This window comes from Nicotiana sylvestris, chromosome 10 (assembly GCF_000393655.2).
Source record: "Nicotiana sylvestris chromosome 10, ASM39365v2, whole genome shotgun sequence".
In the NCBI taxonomy this organism is placed as follows: domain Eukaryota; kingdom Viridiplantae; phylum Streptophyta; class Magnoliopsida; order Solanales; family Solanaceae; genus Nicotiana; species Nicotiana sylvestris.
The window spans coordinates 159,972,788-159,993,995 of NC_091066.1; the positions used below are offsets into that span (position 1 = coordinate 159,972,788).

The 21,208-nt window shown below is 38.4% G+C and overlaps 1 protein-coding gene across 1 annotated transcript in view; it reads right to left on the bottom strand.

The window, feature by feature from the left end:
• Nucleotides 1-1,808: 1,808 nt before the first annotated feature.
• Nucleotides 1,809-21,208, bottom strand: part of LOC104218451 (DNA-directed RNA polymerase 1, mitochondrial) — a 29,032-nt gene continuing 9,632 nt past the window's right edge. Inside the window, 18 exon segments of the mRNA NM_001302573.1 lie at nucleotides 1,809-1,919; nucleotides 2,146-2,249; nucleotides 2,359-2,473; nucleotides 2,809-2,856; nucleotides 2,971-3,060; nucleotides 3,893-3,967; nucleotides 4,811-4,963; nucleotides 5,166-5,250; nucleotides 5,870-5,940; nucleotides 6,110-6,160; nucleotides 7,890-8,306; nucleotides 8,394-8,525; nucleotides 8,626-8,739; nucleotides 8,902-9,019; nucleotides 9,500-9,558; nucleotides 9,673-9,739; nucleotides 9,904-10,031; nucleotides 10,166-10,375. Of these exon segments, the coding sequence (NP_001289502.1) occupies nucleotides 1,809-1,919; nucleotides 2,146-2,249; nucleotides 2,359-2,473; nucleotides 2,809-2,856; nucleotides 2,971-3,060; nucleotides 3,893-3,967; nucleotides 4,811-4,963; nucleotides 5,166-5,250; nucleotides 5,870-5,940; nucleotides 6,110-6,160; nucleotides 7,890-8,306; nucleotides 8,394-8,525; nucleotides 8,626-8,739; nucleotides 8,902-9,019; nucleotides 9,500-9,558; nucleotides 9,673-9,739; nucleotides 9,904-10,031; nucleotides 10,166-10,375 (2,148 nt within the window).

The window sequence follows — 21,208 nt, forward strand, 5'->3', positions numbered from 1 at the left end:
CCCTTATACACTCTTGTATCACTTAAGACCAATAGGATTGACATCTTATCATCTCAAAGATAATTCCTTCTTGGATTTATGTTAACTAATATATGGCATGAAATAACACATGTGGATATGGGTTGTAACACTATGGCATTTGTGTGGTTATAAAAGGTTCTCATTAAAGGCAAAATGGGTAAAATAAAAAGTTTAAAGTTGAATTATTTTCAATTATAAAAATGTGTCATTCTTTTTTGAACGGACTAATAAGGAAAGTGTGTCTTCTAAATTGAAACAGATGGAGTAACTGTTAATTTTCTCTTTTGCGTCTGCTATGCTCGTCAATAATGCTAGTTTTTACCCTCTTCGTCTCAACTTCGATGGCCTCCTCTTTCCATCTGCAGAAACTCTACTTTCAAATAATCGTCGTTTCATATTGTCATGGCATAGCTAAAAATCTTGTCTATGTGGTTGGTTTGGCTGTGTTTGCAAGTTTGGTGGCCATTTACAGTGATGTATCTAGAAGAGAGGCTCAGATGCCCCAATAAGGAGGTGCGAGCGGTTGGCTTTGGTAGGTATGAGAAAAAGTAGAGGGAAGCCTAAGAAGTAGTATGGAGGGATAATCAGACGGGACATGGCGAGACTGCAGTTTACCAAGAACATGACCCTTGAAAGGAGGTTTGGAAGTTGAAAATCAGAGTAGAAGGTCAGAAGGTGTTCGAGCGCAATTATATTCTGTACCGAAGGTATTAGGATTAATATGGTAGTTTTTGTCTTAGATTGCTAGTATTTCATTATATTTTCTATTATCTTAGTATCTTGTTGTTCCTACTTGCTGCTGCTACCGCTTCTTTCCATCTATATTTCTAGCTTTGAGATTGTTGCTACTATCTTTCTGGCCCTATTTGTTGATATTACTTATTTCTACTGTTTGTTTTTTTATCTTTCTTGAGCCGAGGGTCTATTGGAAACAACATCTCTACCTTCCCATGGCAGGGGCAAGGCATGCACACTACCCTCCCTGGACCCCATTTATGAAATTCTACTGGGTTATTGTAGAATATGGACTATCACTGAATTGAGGGAGAGGGGTAGAGATCTTTTCTTGGCATAAAATGTAATTGTATGAACAAGAACATATCTCCCTTCTATTAAAACATGAGAACTGTGTTCTTATTACAACAAAGCTCAGGACAAAGATCAGAGGTATAAAAAAAATGAGGTGACATTCCACCATAAAAGATATATACAACCTGCTATGTAAATGGTACAAAAGCAAGTAATAATCAAATTTTATTGAGGAAAAAGGGAAGAAACTATCTTACTGTTCTACTCAGCCCTCTGTAGAGTCATCTAGGTCAGTCTTCATTAGTTTGTTTTTCCAGTATTATTGAAGGGAGTTGATGCATTTCCATCAGAGTCATGTTGGTTCCTTGCTCTATGTACAAATGCGGGAGGCTTTTTCGCTTTAGCTTACACCTCTAGATGCTTGTACACAAATAATATTTCATCGAAACCAGTTGCCAACCGCTTTCACCCAGTGCAACTTTTTGTAGAGCAGCTTGTATGTCCCAAAAGCGCATAGGCTTAGCAACCAAACTCATACCCAGATATCCTTAGCTTGCCTAACATGATTGGTCAATACCGCCTTCTGCAGTAGCATATGGCACGGTCATCTAGGCTGAGCAGCCAATTTGTCAGTACAGGCTCGTGTTCCCTGACTTCCGACGCAATGGATCCAAGCATTTGAAGTTCCCATGAGTTTCGTCATTATAAGGGACAAAGCAATACTCGACCACAAAAAATCAAAATATAAGACTGCACGACTAGTTGAAAAAGTAGGGAGATTCCAAAACTTCTCTTAAATCGAAATCACCCCGCTCTGGTAAGGGAGGAAATTGCAAGTCGGGGAATGACTGCTGAAAACTCTCCAGTAACTGTTAAGAATAAGCAGTGGTGTTATAATTTGTAACACAATAAACTTTAGCAGTCTTGACTTGAAGAAAACATAAGCAAAACCCAATGCAAATTTGACGAGGATAAGAGAAGCTACAAGCAGCTACAGTATGTTAAAATTTCTTTATTTGAAAATCATGAATGTCTTGAAGGGAAACTTCTGCAAAAGCAGCAGTAAATGAGTATCTTTGTCGCCATAAAACTTACATTTTCCAATATGGGTGCGTCATAGAGTTCAACAAATTTCTCTCTCAAGATTTTGTTCATTTGATCAACATCACTGGCATGTGTCCAGTATGAATCATGCACCCCTGCCACCAATATCGGGTAAAAAGCATTAGCATGTTTGGTCAGATGCTTATTCACAAGGACGCTTGACATTTCATGTGACAGGAACGAAAATAGACAGCACTACAAAACCTGCAAAACTTAAGCCAGATTCTTTGCAGGCAATGGCAGTCATCATCATGTGGGAACCATCGAGAGAGTGAACGAAATTTGGAGGGAATGCTGTTCTCTGTCGCTTAACCATTACCTGTAATTTATGACGGAGCATGAATAACCAATAACAACACTTGATATTGTCCAAGATATGCAATTCACAGTACAATGATCCAACATCTCCAATTAGTTTCAAACTTTCGAACAGTGGTATTGTATGTTGACTCCGTCCATTTCTTAATTGTATACGTCTTTAAACTTTCACCTTCTCCAAGGGATAGTAGAAGGAGAAAGTTGCATAGAAGGATAATCAATGTGCTATGAACCCAGAATAGCTTCACTAGAATCCAAATTATTGCATCCGGAAAAGCATTATCAATGAAGAAAAAGCAAAAAGGTAAAAGACATGTTAATGGATGCAGAGGCAACCTTATCTGTTTCACGCTGTAATGTCAAAATCTGAAGGGAAGTTTTAATCTGCATAGAGTTCAGTGACAAATAGTTAGTGACATTCAAATATGAAATTTTTGTCAGAGACTAGACTGTTCTGAAATTTCATGCAAATTAAGGTTGAATACATCAGAACATTACAAGATGCCTTCCTAATTTGCGGTAAGGTTGCACCACAGGAAGTCCAAGTGGAGTAGTCCATCGTACAGGATGGTTTTCCATGGCGATAATCTGGAGAATGAAGTTCTAACCATTAGTAAAAAAAGCAAATTATCCAACATAAGAACTTCAAATCCATCCTAAATGAAAAATTTAGAAGTAACATATTCAGGTGATACTGGTGTCAAAGAGTAAAACAGACATGTTATCAGAGCCAGTCGAAGTTAACTGAATTCTACTGAAGAAAGGGGATTTGACTGAACTCATGATGCAGCTTTTAAAAATGTTTGTACTAGTCTGACATTTCTTTTTATTCTTTACCTTCAAAATCTTCCCCATCTGAAGAGGGTTTTCCTCCCTAAAGTTAAAACTTAAAACAGGAACAAAAAGTACTTTCAAATTCATTGACAACACCTATGTTGCGCGGACTCTCAAATATGTTGTCGCACCTGTCGGATCCTCAAAAAATGCACTATATTGGAGGATCCAACACACACCCGGCGAGATTTTTGGAAAGTCCGAGCAACATAGACTAACACCACATTGAGTATAAGAGGGTAACATAAAACAATTTTTTTTTTCGTTATATACAATTTTAGCCTATGCTACTGCTTTTCACATCCAGTAGATAAGAGAACTAGCAGAAGCATCAGATAATTTTTTAATTCCCTTTTATTTATTCCTAAAGATCAGCTTCTGTACTAATATCATAAGAAGGAAGTCACTGAACTAGGATCAGAGGATAGGCTAGAGAGCCAATAAACAAACAAACAAACCACTGACACAAATTATGTATCATACATCAAACTTAAAATTCTGAACAACAGGTTAACTTCTCCAATTTTAGTTTAAAATATAATCAATGTACTAACTACTCAATGTGACAATTGGAATAAAAGCAAACCTTTGCACAATCTCCAAGCCAACTCATGATACTTCTAGCAGCTTCAAACATCTCTCCTAAGGCAGTCAAGGTGGTCTGACCATGTGACGAAAGATAATTAGACCAAAGTACAAAAGCAGATACAGAACAGCATTGGAACGTCATATTGAAGAAACATTGACACTAAATAGACATCAGAAAGTACAGACACGTAATTCAACAGAAATCGCATGGACCTCTAAATGTAATTTACACATTTTGCAAACTACTCACTCCATCGCGAAACATTTCCTAATTTGACTCCAAAGATAAAGGTTGGTGCCAGCCAAAGCCAAATTCAAGACTAAATGTCAAAAAAATGTTTCTCTGAAATGGAAAAATGATACATTACGCGGAAGTACTATCATGTAGAGGATTTAGAATTTTGTAGGACTGCATAAATTTATCTGAAAATGTGTTTGACTAAAGTTAAATTTGACTGTTGGAAAAAGGACGCAAGTTTCAGGATTGGAGTAATACTACTTTTTAGATGGGTAACTTGTCCTCACTCCCATCCATTTTCAGTTTTTCGAAACAACAATATGATTTAAAAGAAAATAAAAATATTGGAGTACTTCTTATAAGGCTTTAACATTAGCTGGGAGAATATGTTGGACCCCTACATTGACTTTTGTGTTTTGTGGGAATAGAATAGAATAGAGGAAAAATTTCATCGAGAATCATGAAAAGATGACCCATATTACTAGTAGATAATATTAAAAGCATAATATTTTTTCCTTCCAAAGAACGTAGACACCCTTTCAGGACTAACCACAAGGAAAGAATTATCCTTTTGAGATATATAGAGAATTTTTTACTATGCCATGCACAACATTTACCACAAATCCACTATGTGCATATAGAAAAGCCCAAGCAGATAAAAATAATATAAGTTCATACTTTTGCTGCATAGCAAGCTGCTGCAAACAACTCATTATCATCTTCAATAACACCACGCTCCTTCAATCTTCTCTTGATTTGGTCGCGAGCACCAATATACGTGACACCATACACTGATGTCATAACTGTTTGCTTGACCAACTTCCTGTCCACCTGAGTTAGCACATCAAAAGCAATGCAATACAGAAGAAATATTATTCAGCCTCTATGAGAAATTATTAGAATATACTACAATATAGAAACCAATTATTGAAGTATGCTCATTGTGTATTACTCCATGACATTTCAAAAAGTTACAATTTTCCATCATGGACAGTATATAAACCAGAAGAATTTAGACATGTCAGAGGCAAACCTGGTTAATTAACAGCCTGGCACGCATCACATTTGGATCATTTGCTGGATCTTTAGCTGCATCTCTCTTCATAATATCAAGAACTCTGGTTGAAGAAAGGAACTTACAGTCATGATACAGAAAAGCATAGTCTCTTGTCGAAGGTTGACTCAGAACTAAGATTAATCACAAAGACATTCCTATCAACCGCCAACCAAGGAAAGGGTAATTGTTGTTCCAACCAAGCTGTTTTAGCAATAAATCCAGAAGCTTTTACATAGGTTACTGAAATAGGAAAGGAGAATCCTTTTCATGCAGTACGAGTAATACAATACTGTTAACTTTATTAAATAAAAAGATCCTCTCTATATATGCAAGTTACATCTAGTCCTGAGCCCATGAATCACAATTACAACAGCTTACATCTAAGTATTTAGCTGTCACTAGTTAACCTTCGTGGAAATGTTAACAATTGATAATCTTCTTACGCCAAAGATGAGACACAAAGTGAATATTAACATACTGCAGCATTTTCTACCGCTCGTCTCAGATTGGAATCTCCTAGAACTGAGAGTCACGTTAAAGATACTAGGAGTCATATTACCGACCACAACTTGTTTGGGACAGACGAGTACTTGTTGCATAGAAAGCCACGTCGAAGGAGTGAATGCAAAAGAAAGGAAGAAAGAAAGGAGGTACAGTTTAGTGGTTAAATAGTAACTCACCGGGCAGCAATTCCAGAGTAAACATCAGCAGGCTTGTCTCCAGCAACAAGATTGACTGCAGCTGCTCCTAACTGTAAAGTAATCCACAGACTGAGTCAAAATATGCCAACTCAAAACATGTTAATCTCACAACTCAAGCCCAGAGCAGGCATACTTGGAATCAAACAGAGACAGCTTTTTCAGTGAGTCAATCTCACAGTCTCAAAGTCAAAGAAAACAACTAAAGAAGACATGACATACCGTATCCCTACCAAGAGCAGCATAATGTTGTAGCCCATTGCACGAACCATCCTTCATTAAAAAGTCATAAGCAGACAATCAGGTTCAAATTTTAGGTAAAACTTCAAAACATGTCATATGCATGCAACTCAACATTTAGGTAAGGCTCATCACAAAATACATTTAGGTAAGGCTACCACAGATTACAACGTATAGTTCATCTTCATCCTTGTGATTAATAGTTGGCTCTTCAACAATTGATAATCTTAACCAATGGGGATTTATTTATTCACGAGTTCAATTTTTTCTATAGATTTCACGAGAAATATTAACTATCATGTAATTTTTATTAACTGAAAACGATTAACTAGATGTATTATTCATAAAGCATGGACACTAAAATCAAATAAAATAGCACGGTTTTTTTGTAAGGTTCTCCTCTTCAACAAAACCACTTAGTTTTTGCAAGATATCTGGATTATAGCATGCAATAATGACATAGTGTAGGTGATAAATTAATGAAAAAACTAAGGGATATCTCAGAAAATCAAAACGAAAGGAGAGTTTACAGCATCATATAACCATCGACAGTAAGCTAAAACAAATATCACATAGCAGTATGTTGGCAATTCTACAGCAAGAATCACTTTACTCAAATGTCTTACTGCTTAAGTAAACATGCCGAAAATGCAAAAGAAGATCCAACATATGTAGGTATCGGTAACTCCAATAATACAGAACTAAAATAACATTTTCATTGAGCAAAGGCACTATCTGACCTGAATAAATAAGAAAAACATATCACCTCAGTGTTTCAAGGAATTTAACCAGTTCACTGGGAAACTCAATGTGCATAATTCAGCTTCTGAAGCTTTCATTCAGAAAATTGGAACCAGCACAAAAAATCTACAAGTCACAAGTTGGAACTTGTTGCATGTAAATAAAGAGTATTTTGCGAAATCTTAGCCAACGTTTAATATGTTTGCCTAATGGGCACATTAACTCCCTATGTGATAGCATATGAATACCATGCAAGTTAAGATATCAGTTTGATTTATGTACAAGGAAGCTATAATTCAAAAGTTAATTATCAAACAAAAATCACATCAAAGGTTGAATTTGGTTAAGGGTTTTTTCTAAGTAATTTGGTTAAATAAATTTGAGTTACCAAAACTTGTGAAAGATGTATAAAATAATCATATTGATAGAACGGCGTCGTGCCTTTTGGAACTCTCCAAAACAGATTCCCGTCATAGTTTTCAGGCCAAAGCAAATGAAATGTACTCAAAACAATCAGATTGTAGCAGAATGCCACATGGCTATGGCACCAGGGTTGTCAAAGGCTCTCTTTAGGCATGCGCTTAAGCCCTGAAGCCAGGTGCAAAATGGGTTATGAGCTACTCCTTCTTTAAGCAGCACTTTAATGCAGGCACTAAGGTGCTTGATCAAATAAATGCAGGCATTAAGGCATGCACCTCATCGCCCATGACCTCTGCCTTGAAGAGACCGACACTAAATAAAAACATTTCACTTAATTCTATGTTTTCAATTATTTTGACTGCATAATTGTGGAAGTGATTGAGGAAGCCCTAAAACCATGATTCACAGTCACAAGCTATACACCCTGCATGACCATCTACACTAGTTGTGCGCATCATCTAGAATTACTAAAACTAGAAAAATCACGCAACACCAAAGTTAGCTTTTCTTTCTTGCAAGTCTTTCATCTAAGGAGCCTTCAATAAGTTCAAACTAAGCAAACATATATTATACACCACAACATTCTTGCATTATCTATTACCTGGTGAATGGGCATATAAGATATAGCAGTCTCTGGAGATGGGCTTCTCAATGCTTCAGCTATATTAATACATGTTGCTAAGCATTGAAAAGGATCTTCCGCCCCCAACCACCACCGCTTTCCTTCCAGTGGCCTTTCTGCAGAGTCAAAAATATCCTCCACATGGTTTTCACTGAATGCTACACGACCTTCATATGATAACTTATCAACACCACCACCGTATACATTCGCTAGATGTATCTTCAGCCAGCGTAAACCGGACTTTCCAAGTGGGCGCCCCTCCGCGAATTCGAGGATTCCACGGCACAAATCAGAGCCAAGATGGTTCAAATACGGGTGCATAGGGTATGCACGACCACGAAAATCAAGATTATGTGGATAATAAAAACCATCTTCATCCTTCATTTTCCGTGCAACCTGCTCTTCAAAATAAAAGGTCGTGGAGTTCTGTTCATCAACATAAGGAAAAAAAGTAAAAGAATTTAAGATGAGGATACAACTTACAGCTAGTTTGAGTTCTATATCACACCGCTGAGAATGCCTCTCGCAGTTCTCTTTTTTCACACCTTTAACTTTCCACTTCCATTTCCTGATTTGTGCTTCATCTTCTGCGTCCGGCTCTTCTGGTAAAGGTACCTGAAATCAACTCACATCTAAGAAAACATGCATGCAGTTAAACAAACCTCAAGAAGCAAGGGAAAACATAATCTCAACATCATGTAGTGTTGTCACCCACATCTTCCCTGTCGACTAAGTCAGCAAGGCGACCTCCACTAGCCCATATTCTGTCTACTATGCCAAGTACCTTTCTATTCAACCTCCATTTGGTATTACCAAGAGTGTCAAGTGCCTGAACCGCCAAAATATATAAGTGAAAAACAAGACCTGAATTCTTTTTCTCCATTTTTTTTTGGGGGGGGGGGGAGGGGGGGTTATGAGGTGGAGTTGGGCTCGAAATCTATTGAATACTATGTAGAAGAGACAATAGAAAGGGAACATCTGCCTGACAAACCTGGAATACAGGTTCCAATTGCTTCTTTGGAACTCTTTTAACTGCTTCACGCTGCTGTTTTGCTCCATGTGTCCGCATAATGTATGATGGTAAAAATAAGTAAGCACCTTTGTCATACCTGCCAGAAAATATGGAACTTTAACCCAATTCATACATGGTGTTGAGGCCCAATGAGCTGGAATTACCAAACCGGGCAACTGATGCTCATATGTGCTCATACTGCCAACCACAGAAAGTCAATAAGCCTTATTCACATATCACTATATCAGTTTAGCTTTATCTGAACAGACATCTAACTACTGTTGGAGCAAAATTATTATATGTCTTTAAAGCTCAACCATATGCTTCAGGAAGAAGCAAATACCAATAACAGATTACACAAAACAATAATTCTAGCATTGAGTATAAGTGAGAAATCTCATTCCATAAACTATCTTGAGAATGGATTTGACACACCTCAAAGTTACTAAAATTCCAGCCAACAGGGAGCAAAAGCCTTTATTCTTTTTTTGAAAAGAAAACAAAAGCCTTTATTCACTAGGGCAGAAAGGAGAAAATAGAATACAGACTGGAAATAAGAAAAGATATACAAACTAACCCTAACCAACTCTGTGGAGGAACCAGCATCGGCATATATGGAATCACCATGTGTCTAGCCTGTTCACGAGCACAAATTTACTGTAATTACAATTCCTCTAAGAAAAATTGATTAAGCAGGAGAATCACATTACACCCAGCAGGCAATGAATACCCACGAAATACTGTACTCACAGTTTTATCAAGGCCTTTACGAACAAGTGGATCACATTGAATCACACCGTATCTCCTGCTACCTTTCCTGTAACCACAGAAGCCATAAAAGATATCAACAATGATCTGAGATGTTGTTATCTACAGCAAACCCCTTGTTGAAAAGAGCGTGGATTTCTTTTCTTCGTTTCCTCTACTTCTCACTTGGGGCTACTGAGGGGAAGGGCTTCATTGTATTAAGTTTGTACTCACATTGTTTCCACAGTTTTGAGGGTGTGCACAAATGCTGGCCGAATATCTGGTGGACAATCATCTAACTGATCATTTGGAGGCTGTATATAGGCGGTTTCCATTAATATCTGAATCAATCGGCACCCAACCTATAAAAAGGCATTATTTCAGCAAAAGCATCATACACTATGATAAGTACAACCACAAGGGCAGGCCAAGAGAAAGGAAGATCCAATACTGATTGTACAAAGGTGATAACGGGAAGACTGTGTTAAACACAAACCTTAACAAGGTTATCCTGGCCCCAAGGCTTTTCATCATCCTGCTGCTTCACTATCTTTCTAACCTGCTGCAGCTTTTGTTTCTTCATCAAAATTTTTACTTTTTTCCTTAGCCTCTCTCTTTCTTTCATTATATCACCAGGTGTATCTTCCAAGTCACCACTCAATGCATTGCTTTTCTTGGTCTTCTCCAAAAATCTATGTATTCTGGCCTGAAAGGAATTGAAAGAGGAGTAAATGAACTAGACAAGCCTGGTCGAACAGCTCTTTTCTTGTTATATACTAATATTTAATTAGACATGAGAAACGCTTCTAAACTTAGGCTAACAAGTTGAGACAACAAACAAAAAACCAAAATGTTCCCATTAGCCTGAAAGAATCACTTAAAGAAAAATCCATGATATGATGGCACTACATACAAATAGCCCATTGGTATAGCTGAAGAACATACAAAACAAAAACTCAGAAGAATAGCACAATGTTCATTCACTTTAGCTGATACTACAGGTCAAGAACCATAATTCTGGGCTCAATGTGATAGATGAAGCAAATTTCTTGTGAATTGTAGAGGCAGTAAATTAGTAAATAATAAAAATCACCCACAGAGGTTATATGATGAAATAATGCCGCTCTCGTTCATTGCCGTAATTCTGAAAGAGGAGGGCGCAAAGAATACTAAAGATGACAGACCTGTTAGTCTGGGGAAGCATCTACAAGATCATCTCTTAGGTGCTTGCAAATAAACTGAACAAGGTACTGGAAAACAATGTCAACTTCGCCAAAATGTGTTTGTGCAAAGGAAGAGAAACATGCAGCTTGGTGGCAAACGAACTAGTGGACTCCAAGAGAAAGGATGGCATCCAAGGGATTCTTTGTAAGCTGGAATTGGAGAAGCTTATGACAGAGTTGTCAAAGCGAAAAGAAAAAAGACGCCAAAGTTTGTTGGAGCTTTTAAGCACAAAGCGCAATTAAAGCATGGGCTTTAGCGAAGAAAAAATAAAAAATAGAAATCTAATGTAAGAACAATAATTATTTGGACCAAAAAATGGAAAAACCCGTAATTGAGCTATGCATATGTTGTGCTCTTAAAGATATAACCATTGGTGAAGGTGCACAAACCTTAACACCTTGATGCTGACATTAAAGTGCCAACTAAGCGAGGCAAAATGCACAACCTTGGCTTCACTAAGCTTCCAGAATTAAGCGCGCTTTAAGTGAGCCTTTAACAATACTAGACCAAATCAATTGGAACTGCTTGGCCATTATGATGACGAAGATGGGCTTCGAGGAAAATTGGAGGAAGTGGACATTCTTTTGCTTATCAATAGTCAGTTCTCCGTGCTAATAAATGGGATTCCAAGTAGTTCCTGAGCTATTACCACAGACTTGAGACAAGGAGAACTGCTACCTCCGGTGCTTTTTATCTTGGTGATAGAGGCATTCGACAAGATGATGGGCCGACCAGGGCATAATGGGGAGCTACATAAAGAGCTTTAAAGCTAATGTGGGAAGACATAATAAAATCACAGTCTTGCATCTATTTTTTGTTGATGAAACTAGTTTCTTGCAATCCCTGCGTGAATGCATGATGCCTTGCATCGGGCTGCCCTTTTTTTTTAAACTAGTTTCTTGCAATGCAGATCAGACATAGCTACAGCCCCTCAGATTGGTAGTGATATGGTTTGAGGAAATATCAAGGTTGAAGATCAAAGAAATGTGAAATCATACGAGTAAACGAGGTGGACAAGATTGCGCGAATAGCAAGTCATCAATTGCAACATTGGTTCATCGCACTCAACCTAGGTTTGTCGTTAGGAGGCTTCAAGTAGGGAAGTCACAGTGATAGAAAGATTGGAGAAAAGGAGAAGGATAGCAGAAGCGATACTAAAAATGAAGTTTTGATCAAGAGCATATCTTTTTTTTTTATAAGGTTATCAAGAGCATATCTTGCACATCCAAACTTACTATATGTCCTGAGTCTTCCGAATTTCCGATTGTGATCACTAGGAAGTCTGAGTTATATGCTAAAGAGGGAATGAAGAAGTTCCACTTGGAAGATTGAAAGACAGTGACAACCCCAAAGAAGTTTGCAGGACTTGGGCTGAGGGACTTAGGGATTTTTGACAAAGCACTCCTAGGATATGAAGGTTAGGAAATGAAGAAGAATCCCTGTAGAGAATGGTCATAGCTAACAAGCACGACATGCAGGAAGAGAGTGGAGGACGAATGAGAGCAGTAAACGTTGTATGGATGCGGTTTATGGAGGAGCTTCATAAAAGGGTGGGAGAATTTTGGCGGGAACATAACATTTAGAGTTGGTAAACATAGAGTCCGCTTTTGGAAGCACAGACGGTTCAAAGAAACAACTTGCAAAATACTTTTCCCACAATATACAATATATCGAGCCAAAAGACCATCAATGGCACAAGTGTGCAGGTTGCAGCAAGGAGAACTATATTTATTTATTTTTTGAAAAAGGTAACAATTATATTCTTCAGCACCCAAAAAACGAGGCTGATATCTAATATTTACAAGTACAACCCCTGAAAATCTTGCAGAGAATCAAAAAGGTCTAGTAGTGATTCCACATCACCTATCAACTGTTCTTTACACCAAAAATGAAAAAGAGAAATACAAGAACTCTTGATTTTCTGTGTTGAACTGCTCTTGCCTTCAAAACATCTTGCATTCCTCTCCTTCCAAACTGTCCACCATATGCACGCTGGAACAATCTTCCACCATTCCTTGTGACAAGTTCTTCCCCTAATACTGTTCCAGATGCATATCAGGCCAATGGTGTCTTTGGGCATTACCCAAACAATACCAGCTAATGCTATAAAGAGCTGCCAAAGTTGTCTAGTAATAACACAATGTAAGAAAAGATGCTCATTTGTTTCATCTTCCTGTTGACATAGAAAGCATGTAGAGCTGGTCTGAATACCTCTTCTTTCTTCTTTGGAGAATTTCTAGAGTGAGGCAGGCTTTTCTTACCACTAACCATGAAAAGCAAAAAATAGAGGTTAACTTTGAGCTTGGAAATTATTTCTCTCTCTACTTTCTTAAGCTCTCAGGCACACTCCCCGAGGAGTCTGAGAACAAGGAATCTTGAGACTCCATAAACACCATTAGCATGCCTACTCAATTCCGACCACCCCTCTGAAAACAGCTCCGACAAAGAACCTTTCACGCGCCCCCACGCACAGCTCGTTCCGGCGAGACAAATGCCACGCGTCGGCGCGTGAGCAACCTCCCGGCCACTTTTCAAAATTTTCTTTTTGGACAGCCCGCTCACTGGGTAATTCCGAGCACATCCATACAATTTTTTCTGAATTCCGACAACTTTTATTTTTTCCGGTGGCGGGGAACCCTTCTCTGTCCAGATTTCTGGTTCTGTTCTTTTTTTCAAGCTTTCTAGCTTACTGTGATAACTTCCAAACAACCTCTATAATTTCATAACCTGAGCAGCTGGTTAGTACAATATGGGAGACAACAGGATATATTTCAACGCAGGATTCAAATCTTTTGACATCACCAGATGGAATTCCAACAAAGACACATGGTTTGAATGGGTGGAGAGAAGCCGCAACATGATGAGAAGATCATCCATGGGTAGAAAGGCAATGGAATGGATATGCTTTGCACTTAAAGAAGCGTCAATAGATCAAAACAATCTAGTGAAGAGATGGAAGTACAAGGAGCAAATGACAGAACATTTCTGTACTAGGAAATTTAACGCTCATGGAAGATATATGAGTATTCTGTCACTGAAGGGAGAAGGGAGGTCAGTGATTATAATCCCAGAGTTAACTTTGAATTCTGGCTGGAAAGACATAGCAGCTAAGATAGAAAGATTCATTTATCAGACCACCAAGCTGAATTCCATAGTACCACCCAGAAACACTGTGGACAATTTCCCTTATGTCCAAGCAGTTAAGGAGAGTAAATGGCAATCCAATACCCTTCGAGAGGCAAGGGTCAGCACGAACAATGGCGATATCTCTGTTTTGGAACCTACTGGAGGAGAGGACACAGGTCTACTAAAAAGATGCATTATCGGGTTTTTTGGGGAAAGAAATCAATGAGAGACCCACTTTAGCAGACATAAGGCGATGGGCTAGTGCTTCATGGAACAAAGCATATGGAGTAAACATGTATGAAATGACAGGCAACATGTTTCTTTTTGAATTTCCAAACAGATTCATGGCGGAGCAGATTTTGCAAGGAGAATGGAGATGGAAAAAGTTCAAGCTTCATCTGGAATGGTGGAATCATACTGCTGGATGCATTCCAAACTCACAAATTGAGGAAACATGCTGGATTAGAGCCATGGGGATTCCTTTACATCTATGGTCACAAAAGATCTTCAAAGAAATAGGAGATATTTGTGGGGGATGGTTAGCCACTGAAGAAGAAACTGATCTCAAAAATCATCTTAAGTGGGCAAGAATCAAAATTGCTGGTGATGGCAGAAAGACTCCCAATGAGGTTGGGATTGAAAGAGACGGTATCAAATTTTTCATCCCAATCTGGGCTGAAAGTCAGACAAGATATGAGCTGAAGACGCAAGAAAACGAACAATGTTTTGAAATAGAGAGATATTTGAACAATCAAGTGGGGTGCACCTTATGGCAAAACACTGATAAAGGAAAGGCAAGTGGGCAACTTGCACAAGGTTCGAGTTCGATGAATCAGAGCAGTAAAGTGACAAACAACGAGCTGAAATCCTATGACTCCGATTTGGCTGCACAAGTCATTTTTAATGATCTTTAGCGTGAGTTTTCTGATGATATTAGGCTGAAGACTTATATTAAGGAAATGGGAGGACCTTCTTACTTGGGGGCAAAAGAGTCCTCTTCAGGGGATCCAATCCCCAATGAAAATCTTGAAAGTATGCCAAAGGCAACACTTATCAGTTGCAGTCAGTCAGAAAGTGGAGTAGAGATAGCAAGACTGGAACAGTAGGCAAGGGAGCAAAGCATAAACACAAATATGGGGAATGATCATGTTGGAAGTGCTTTGGAACATCTAAAGCAATTTAGCTCTATCCAAGATTGGGAAATCGAGGAGGTGAATCCTATAGCAGTTCAGCAACACAATCCATTAATGGATAAAGACATGGATGCAACACCATGGGTCCATCAAAATATGATCAAATTGGGGAAAATGTTTGGAGTAGATTTTCAAGGCCATGAAGAAGAAGCACTGGAGTTGTTAATGCAAATTGACAGCTGCAGACAGGTAAGAAGGGTGGAGACAGAGTTGGAGGTGAAGAAACAAAGATTCAAAGGATCACTGGAATTAAAAGGGTTAACTTCTTTTGATGTCAAATTCAAGAGTGACGGGAAAAGGAGTAGGGGAAGAGATCTATCAATCATTTCAATATGAAGATCAAAGTAATTTCCTGGAATGTAAGGGGATTAAACGATAAGAAGAAAATGAAGATCATAAAAAGTCAAGTGCAGAATTGGAGGGCAGACATTATATGCTTGCAAGAGACAAAAGTCGAGGGGGATATCGAGGATATAGTCAGGCAAATATGGGGTGGTAGATGGATGAGGTATGCAAGTTTAGAAGCTAACGGCACGAGAGGGGGGATTTTGTTATTATGGGATTGCAGAGTATGGAAAGGGGGGGTGTTACAGACTGGTGCATACACTTTGACTTGCAAGTTCACGCTCTTTTACAGAATTTTCAATGTCACATAACAGGAGTGTACGCCCCAAATTGTAGAATAGAAACGAAAAAAGTATGGAGAGAAATTGGTGCAGTGAGGGGATTGATGGAAGGCCCTTGGGCGGTTTGTGGCGATTTTAACGTTACAAGGTACCCTTCTGAAAAACGGGAATGCTCAAGGAGGTCCAGAGCGATGGTGGAGTTCTCAGATTTTATAGAAGATATGGAGTTGATAGATCTTCGACTTGAAGGAGGCAACTATACTTGGTTCAAAGGGGACAATCATACAGCGGCTTCAAGAATTGATAGATTTCTCATTTCAGAAGAATGGGATGTAAGCTTCAGAAACATCAAGCAAACTATCCAACAAAGGTTGATTTCGGACCATTCACCTGTGGCTCTATACTGTGGTGCGTGGGAACAAGCTAAATCATACTTTAAATTTGAAAATTGGTGGCTGAATGTGGAAGGTTTTGATGACAGAATTAGAGAGTGGTGGATATCTTTCGAATTCTCAGGAAGACCTTGTTACATTTTAGCTTGCAAGTTAAAAGCTCTCAAGGGCAAGCTAAAAGAATGGAGCAGAAGTTACGAAGGTAATTTGGGACTGCAAAAATCAAAATTGCTAAGTCAACTAGCATATTTTGAGACAACAAAACAACTAAGAGCGTTGCCAGAGAAGGAATCAGTGAGGAAAGCAGCTACTCTAATGGAGATTGAGGAACAACTCAAGAATGAAGAAATTGCGTGGAGACAAAAATCAAGAGCTCTGTGGCTCAAAGAAGGGGACAGGAATACAAAAATTTTCCATCGCACTGCAAATTTACACAAGAGAAACAACAACATTGATCAAATAATGATTCGACATGAAGTAGTCGAGGATCCAGAAAGAATAGAGAATGAGATCACTGAATTCTACAAGGAGTTATACACAGAACCTGAACAGTGGAGACCAACGGTCAATTTCGAAAATAGTTCAAGCATTTCTGAATCAGAAAGGGAGTCTTTACAGAGTAACTTTGAGGAACAAGAAGTGCTGAGAAGTCTGAAGATGTGTGCAAGTGACAAGGCTCCAGGTCCAGATGGATACACAATGGGTTTTTTCAGAAAGTGTTGGGACATTCTGAAGGAAGATATCATGGCGGTCTTTAACAACTTCCATTCACAGGAGATATTTGAGAAAAGCTTCAATGCAACATATATAGCTTTGATTCCTAAGAAGACAGGTGCGAAAGAATTGAGAGATTTCAGACCGATCAGTCTGATAGGGAGCTTCTACAAATTGCTCTCAAAAGTCTTAACTGAAAGACTTAAGAGGGTGGTTGGGAAAATTGTCGATGCTCAACAAATGGCGTTCATCAAAGGAAGACAAATAATTGATGCAGTGTTGATTGCAAACGAAGCTGTGGACTCAAGAATAAAAAAAAAAGAACCTGGAATCTTATGCAAATTAGATATCGAGAAGGCCTACGATCATGTGAACTGGAGCTTCCAACTAAGAATGTTAGAACTAATGGGTTTTGGGCAAAAATGGATTAGATGGATGAAATTTTACATATCTACTGTAAAATTCTCCATTCTCATAAATGGATGTCCTAAAGGTTATTTTCATTCACACAGAGGTCTAAGACAAGGTGATCCTTTATCTCCATTTCTATTCATTATAGCCATGGAAGGATTGAACAACATGATCAAAACGGCTAAAGTCAGTGGATGGGTTAAAGGTTTTGAGGTAAACAGGAGTGGGGCTAACAATCTAGAGATCACACATCTCCAATATGCTGATGATACTCTAGTCTTCTGTGATGCTGAAAAAGATCAACTTAGATTCTTAAGGATCATTTTGGTTTTATTTGAGGGAGTCTCAGGATTACACATTAACTGGAGAAAGAGCAATATTTTTCCCATTAATGAAGTTAACAACATGGAGCAACTGACACAGATATTGAGAGGAGAAGTTGGGTCATTACCAACTGTTTACCTTGGGATGCCTCTTGGTGCAAGATCCAAATCAAAAGAAATCTGGAATTCAGTCATAGAAAAGTGTGAGAAGAAGTTGTCAAGATGGAAATCGCAATACCTATCATTGGGGGGTAGGCTAGTTCTAATCAACTCAGTATTAGACTCTCTACCTACTTACATGATGTCATTGTTCCCAATTCCTTTGGCAAGGTAATAAGGAGAAAAAGGTCTTCCATCACAATGGATAAAAAACAAGGTGGATTTTTTTTTTTTGAATTGGTAATTATTGTATATATTATAAATATCAGTACATAGGTTGCACTGAAAACCAAATTTACATTGAGAGAATTTGTAGATGTTCTAATTTGAGACCTAGCAAGATCCTAGTATGTCTATGATTGTCAATGTATCTTCTGTGTACATCTGTTTGCACCAAAAACAAAAAAGAAGAATACAATTGAGTTTGATCTTCTGCACAGGATTGTTTGTCTTCAAAACATCTAGTGTTCCTTTCCCTCCAGACTGTCCACCAAATACAAGCCGGAACAGTCCTCCATCTATCTCTACTAGTTGCTTCAGCTCCAGCTTCTTCCCAGCTATAAAGGACATCTTTAATCTTGTATGGCATTGACCATGAAATACCCCTAAGACTAATAAAGATTTTCCATAGTTGGTCTGTAATCTTGCAATGTAGAAACAAATGGTTGACAGTTTCTGCATTTTCCCCACACATAAAACATCTTGAACACAGAGAAATTCCCCTTTTTATGAGATTATTCTGGGTTAAAACCGCCTCCTTCGCTAGTAGCCATGTGAAGCAAGCTACCTTGTATGGAATCTTTGTTTTCCATATATGTTTCCAAGGCCATGTGTCTACCCGTTGATTATTATGATTCAAAATCTTATATGCATCCTTCACTCAGAAAACCCCTCTGTTGTGCCTCTTCCACCATATTGAATCCAACCCTTCCTGTAATCCTGTAAATGCTTCCCGCTCTTTGTAAAGGTCAGCTAATCTTGTTATCTCCCAGTCATTCAGCTGTCTTCTTAGAGCTATTTCCCATCCTTGACGACTCCTCATATTAGCTATTATCTTATGCTGGTTTTGTGCTAAACCGAACATATCTGGTTATCTTTCCTTTAAGCTTCCAATTCCTAACCAATTATCATTCCAAAATGATGTGTTTCTTCCGTTGTTCACTCTTATAGAGGAGTGATTCTTCATTATAGGCCAAAGTTCTCTGATGGATTTCCACACACTTACTCCATATATGTACTGACTTTTTTTGACACCCAGTTGTTTTCTTCACCATACTTTGCTTTGATCACTTTGCCCCATAAAGATTGGGGTTCTTCAGAGTACTTCCATAACCATTTAATTCTAAGAGCCTTGCTTTGGTTCTTCAAATTCCTTATCCCCAATCCACCTTGTTTTTTATCCATTGTTAGTGTCTTCTATTTGACTAAATGGAAGACCTTTTTCTCCTTATTGCCTTGCCAAAGGAATGATCTTCGGAGTTTGTCCAATCTCTGTAAAATGCCTGCTGGAATTGGGAACAAAGACATCATGTAAGTAGGTAGAGAGTCTAATACTGAGTTGATTAGAACTAGCCTACCCCCCAATGATAGGTATTGCGATTTCCATCTTGACAACTTCTTCTCACACTTTTCTATGACTGAATTCCAGATTTCTTTTGATTTGGATCTTGCACCAAGAGGCATCCCAAGGTATACAGTTGGTAGGGACCCAACTTCTCCTCCCAATATCTGTGTCAGTTGCCCCATGTTGTTAACTTCATTAATGGGAAAAATATTGCTCTTTCTCCAGTTAATGTGTAATCCTGATACTCCCTCAAATAAAACCAAAATGATCCTTAAGAATCTAAGTTGGTCTTTTTCAGCATCACAGAAGACTAGAGTATCATCAGCATATTGGAGATGTGTGATCTCTAGATTGTTAGCCCCACTCCTGTTTACCTCAAAGCCTTTAACCCATCCACTGACTTTAGCCGTTTTGATCATGTTGTTCAAACCTTCCATGACTATGATGAATAGAAAAGGAGATAAAGGATCACCTTGTCTGAGACCTCTGTGTGAGTGAAAATAACCTTTAGGACTTCCATTTATAAGAATGGAGAATTTCACAGTAGATATGCAAAATTTCATCCATCTAATCCATTTTTGCCCAAAACCCATTTGTTCTAACATTCTTAGTAGGAAGCTCCAGTTCACATGATCATAGGCCTTCTCGATATCCAATTTGCATAAGATTCCAGGTTCTTTCTTTTTTATTCTTGAGTCCACAGCTTCATTAGCAATCAACACTGCATCAATTATTTGTCTTCCTTTGATGAACGTCATTTGTTGAGCATCGACAATTTTCCAAACCACCCTCTTAAGTCTTTCAGTTAAGACTTTTGAGAGCAATTTGTAGAAGCTCCCTATCAAACTGATCGGTCTGAAGTCTCTCAATTCTTTCGCACCTGTCTTCTTTGGAATCAAAGCTATATATGTTGCATTGAAGCTTTTCTCAAACATCTCCTGTGAATGGAAGTTGTTAAAAGCCGTCATGATATCTTCCTTCAAAATGTCCCAACACTTTCTGAAAAAACTCATTGTGTATCCATCTGGACTTGGAGCCTTGTCACTTGCACACATCTTCAGACTGCTCAGCACTTCTTGTTCCTCAAAGTTCCTCTGTAAAGACTCCCTTTCTGATTCAGAAATGCTTGAACTATTTTCGAAATTGACTGTTGGTCTTCACTGTTCAGGTTCTGTGTATAGCTCCTTGTAGAATTCAATGATCTCATTCTCTATTCTTTCTGGATCCTCGACAACTTCATGTCGAATCATTATTTAGTCAATGTTGTTGTTTCTCTTGCGTGCATTTGCAGTCCGATGGAAAAATTTTGTATTCCTATCCCCTTCTTTGAGCCACAGAGCTCTTGATTTTTGTCTCCATGCAATTTATTCATTCTTGAGTTGCTCCTCAATCTCCATTAGAGTAGCTGCTTTCCTCACTGATTCCTCCTCTGTCAACGCTCTTAGTTGTTGTGTTGTCTCAAAATCTGCTAGTTTACTTAGCAATTTTGATTTTTGCAGTCCCAAATTGCCTTCGTAACTTCTGCTCCATCCTTTTAGCTTGCCCTTGAGAGCTTTTAACTTGCAAGCTAAAATGTAATCAGGTCTTCCTGAGAATTCAAAAGATCCCCACCACTCTCTAATTCTGTCATCAAAACCTTCCACGTTCAGCCACCAATTTTCAAACTTAAAGTATGATTTAGCTTGTTCCCACGCACCACAGTATAGAGCCACAGGTGAATGGTCCGAAATCAACCTTTGTTGGATAGTTTGCTTGATGTTTCTGAAGCTTACATCTCATTCTTCTGAAATAAGAAATCTATCAATTC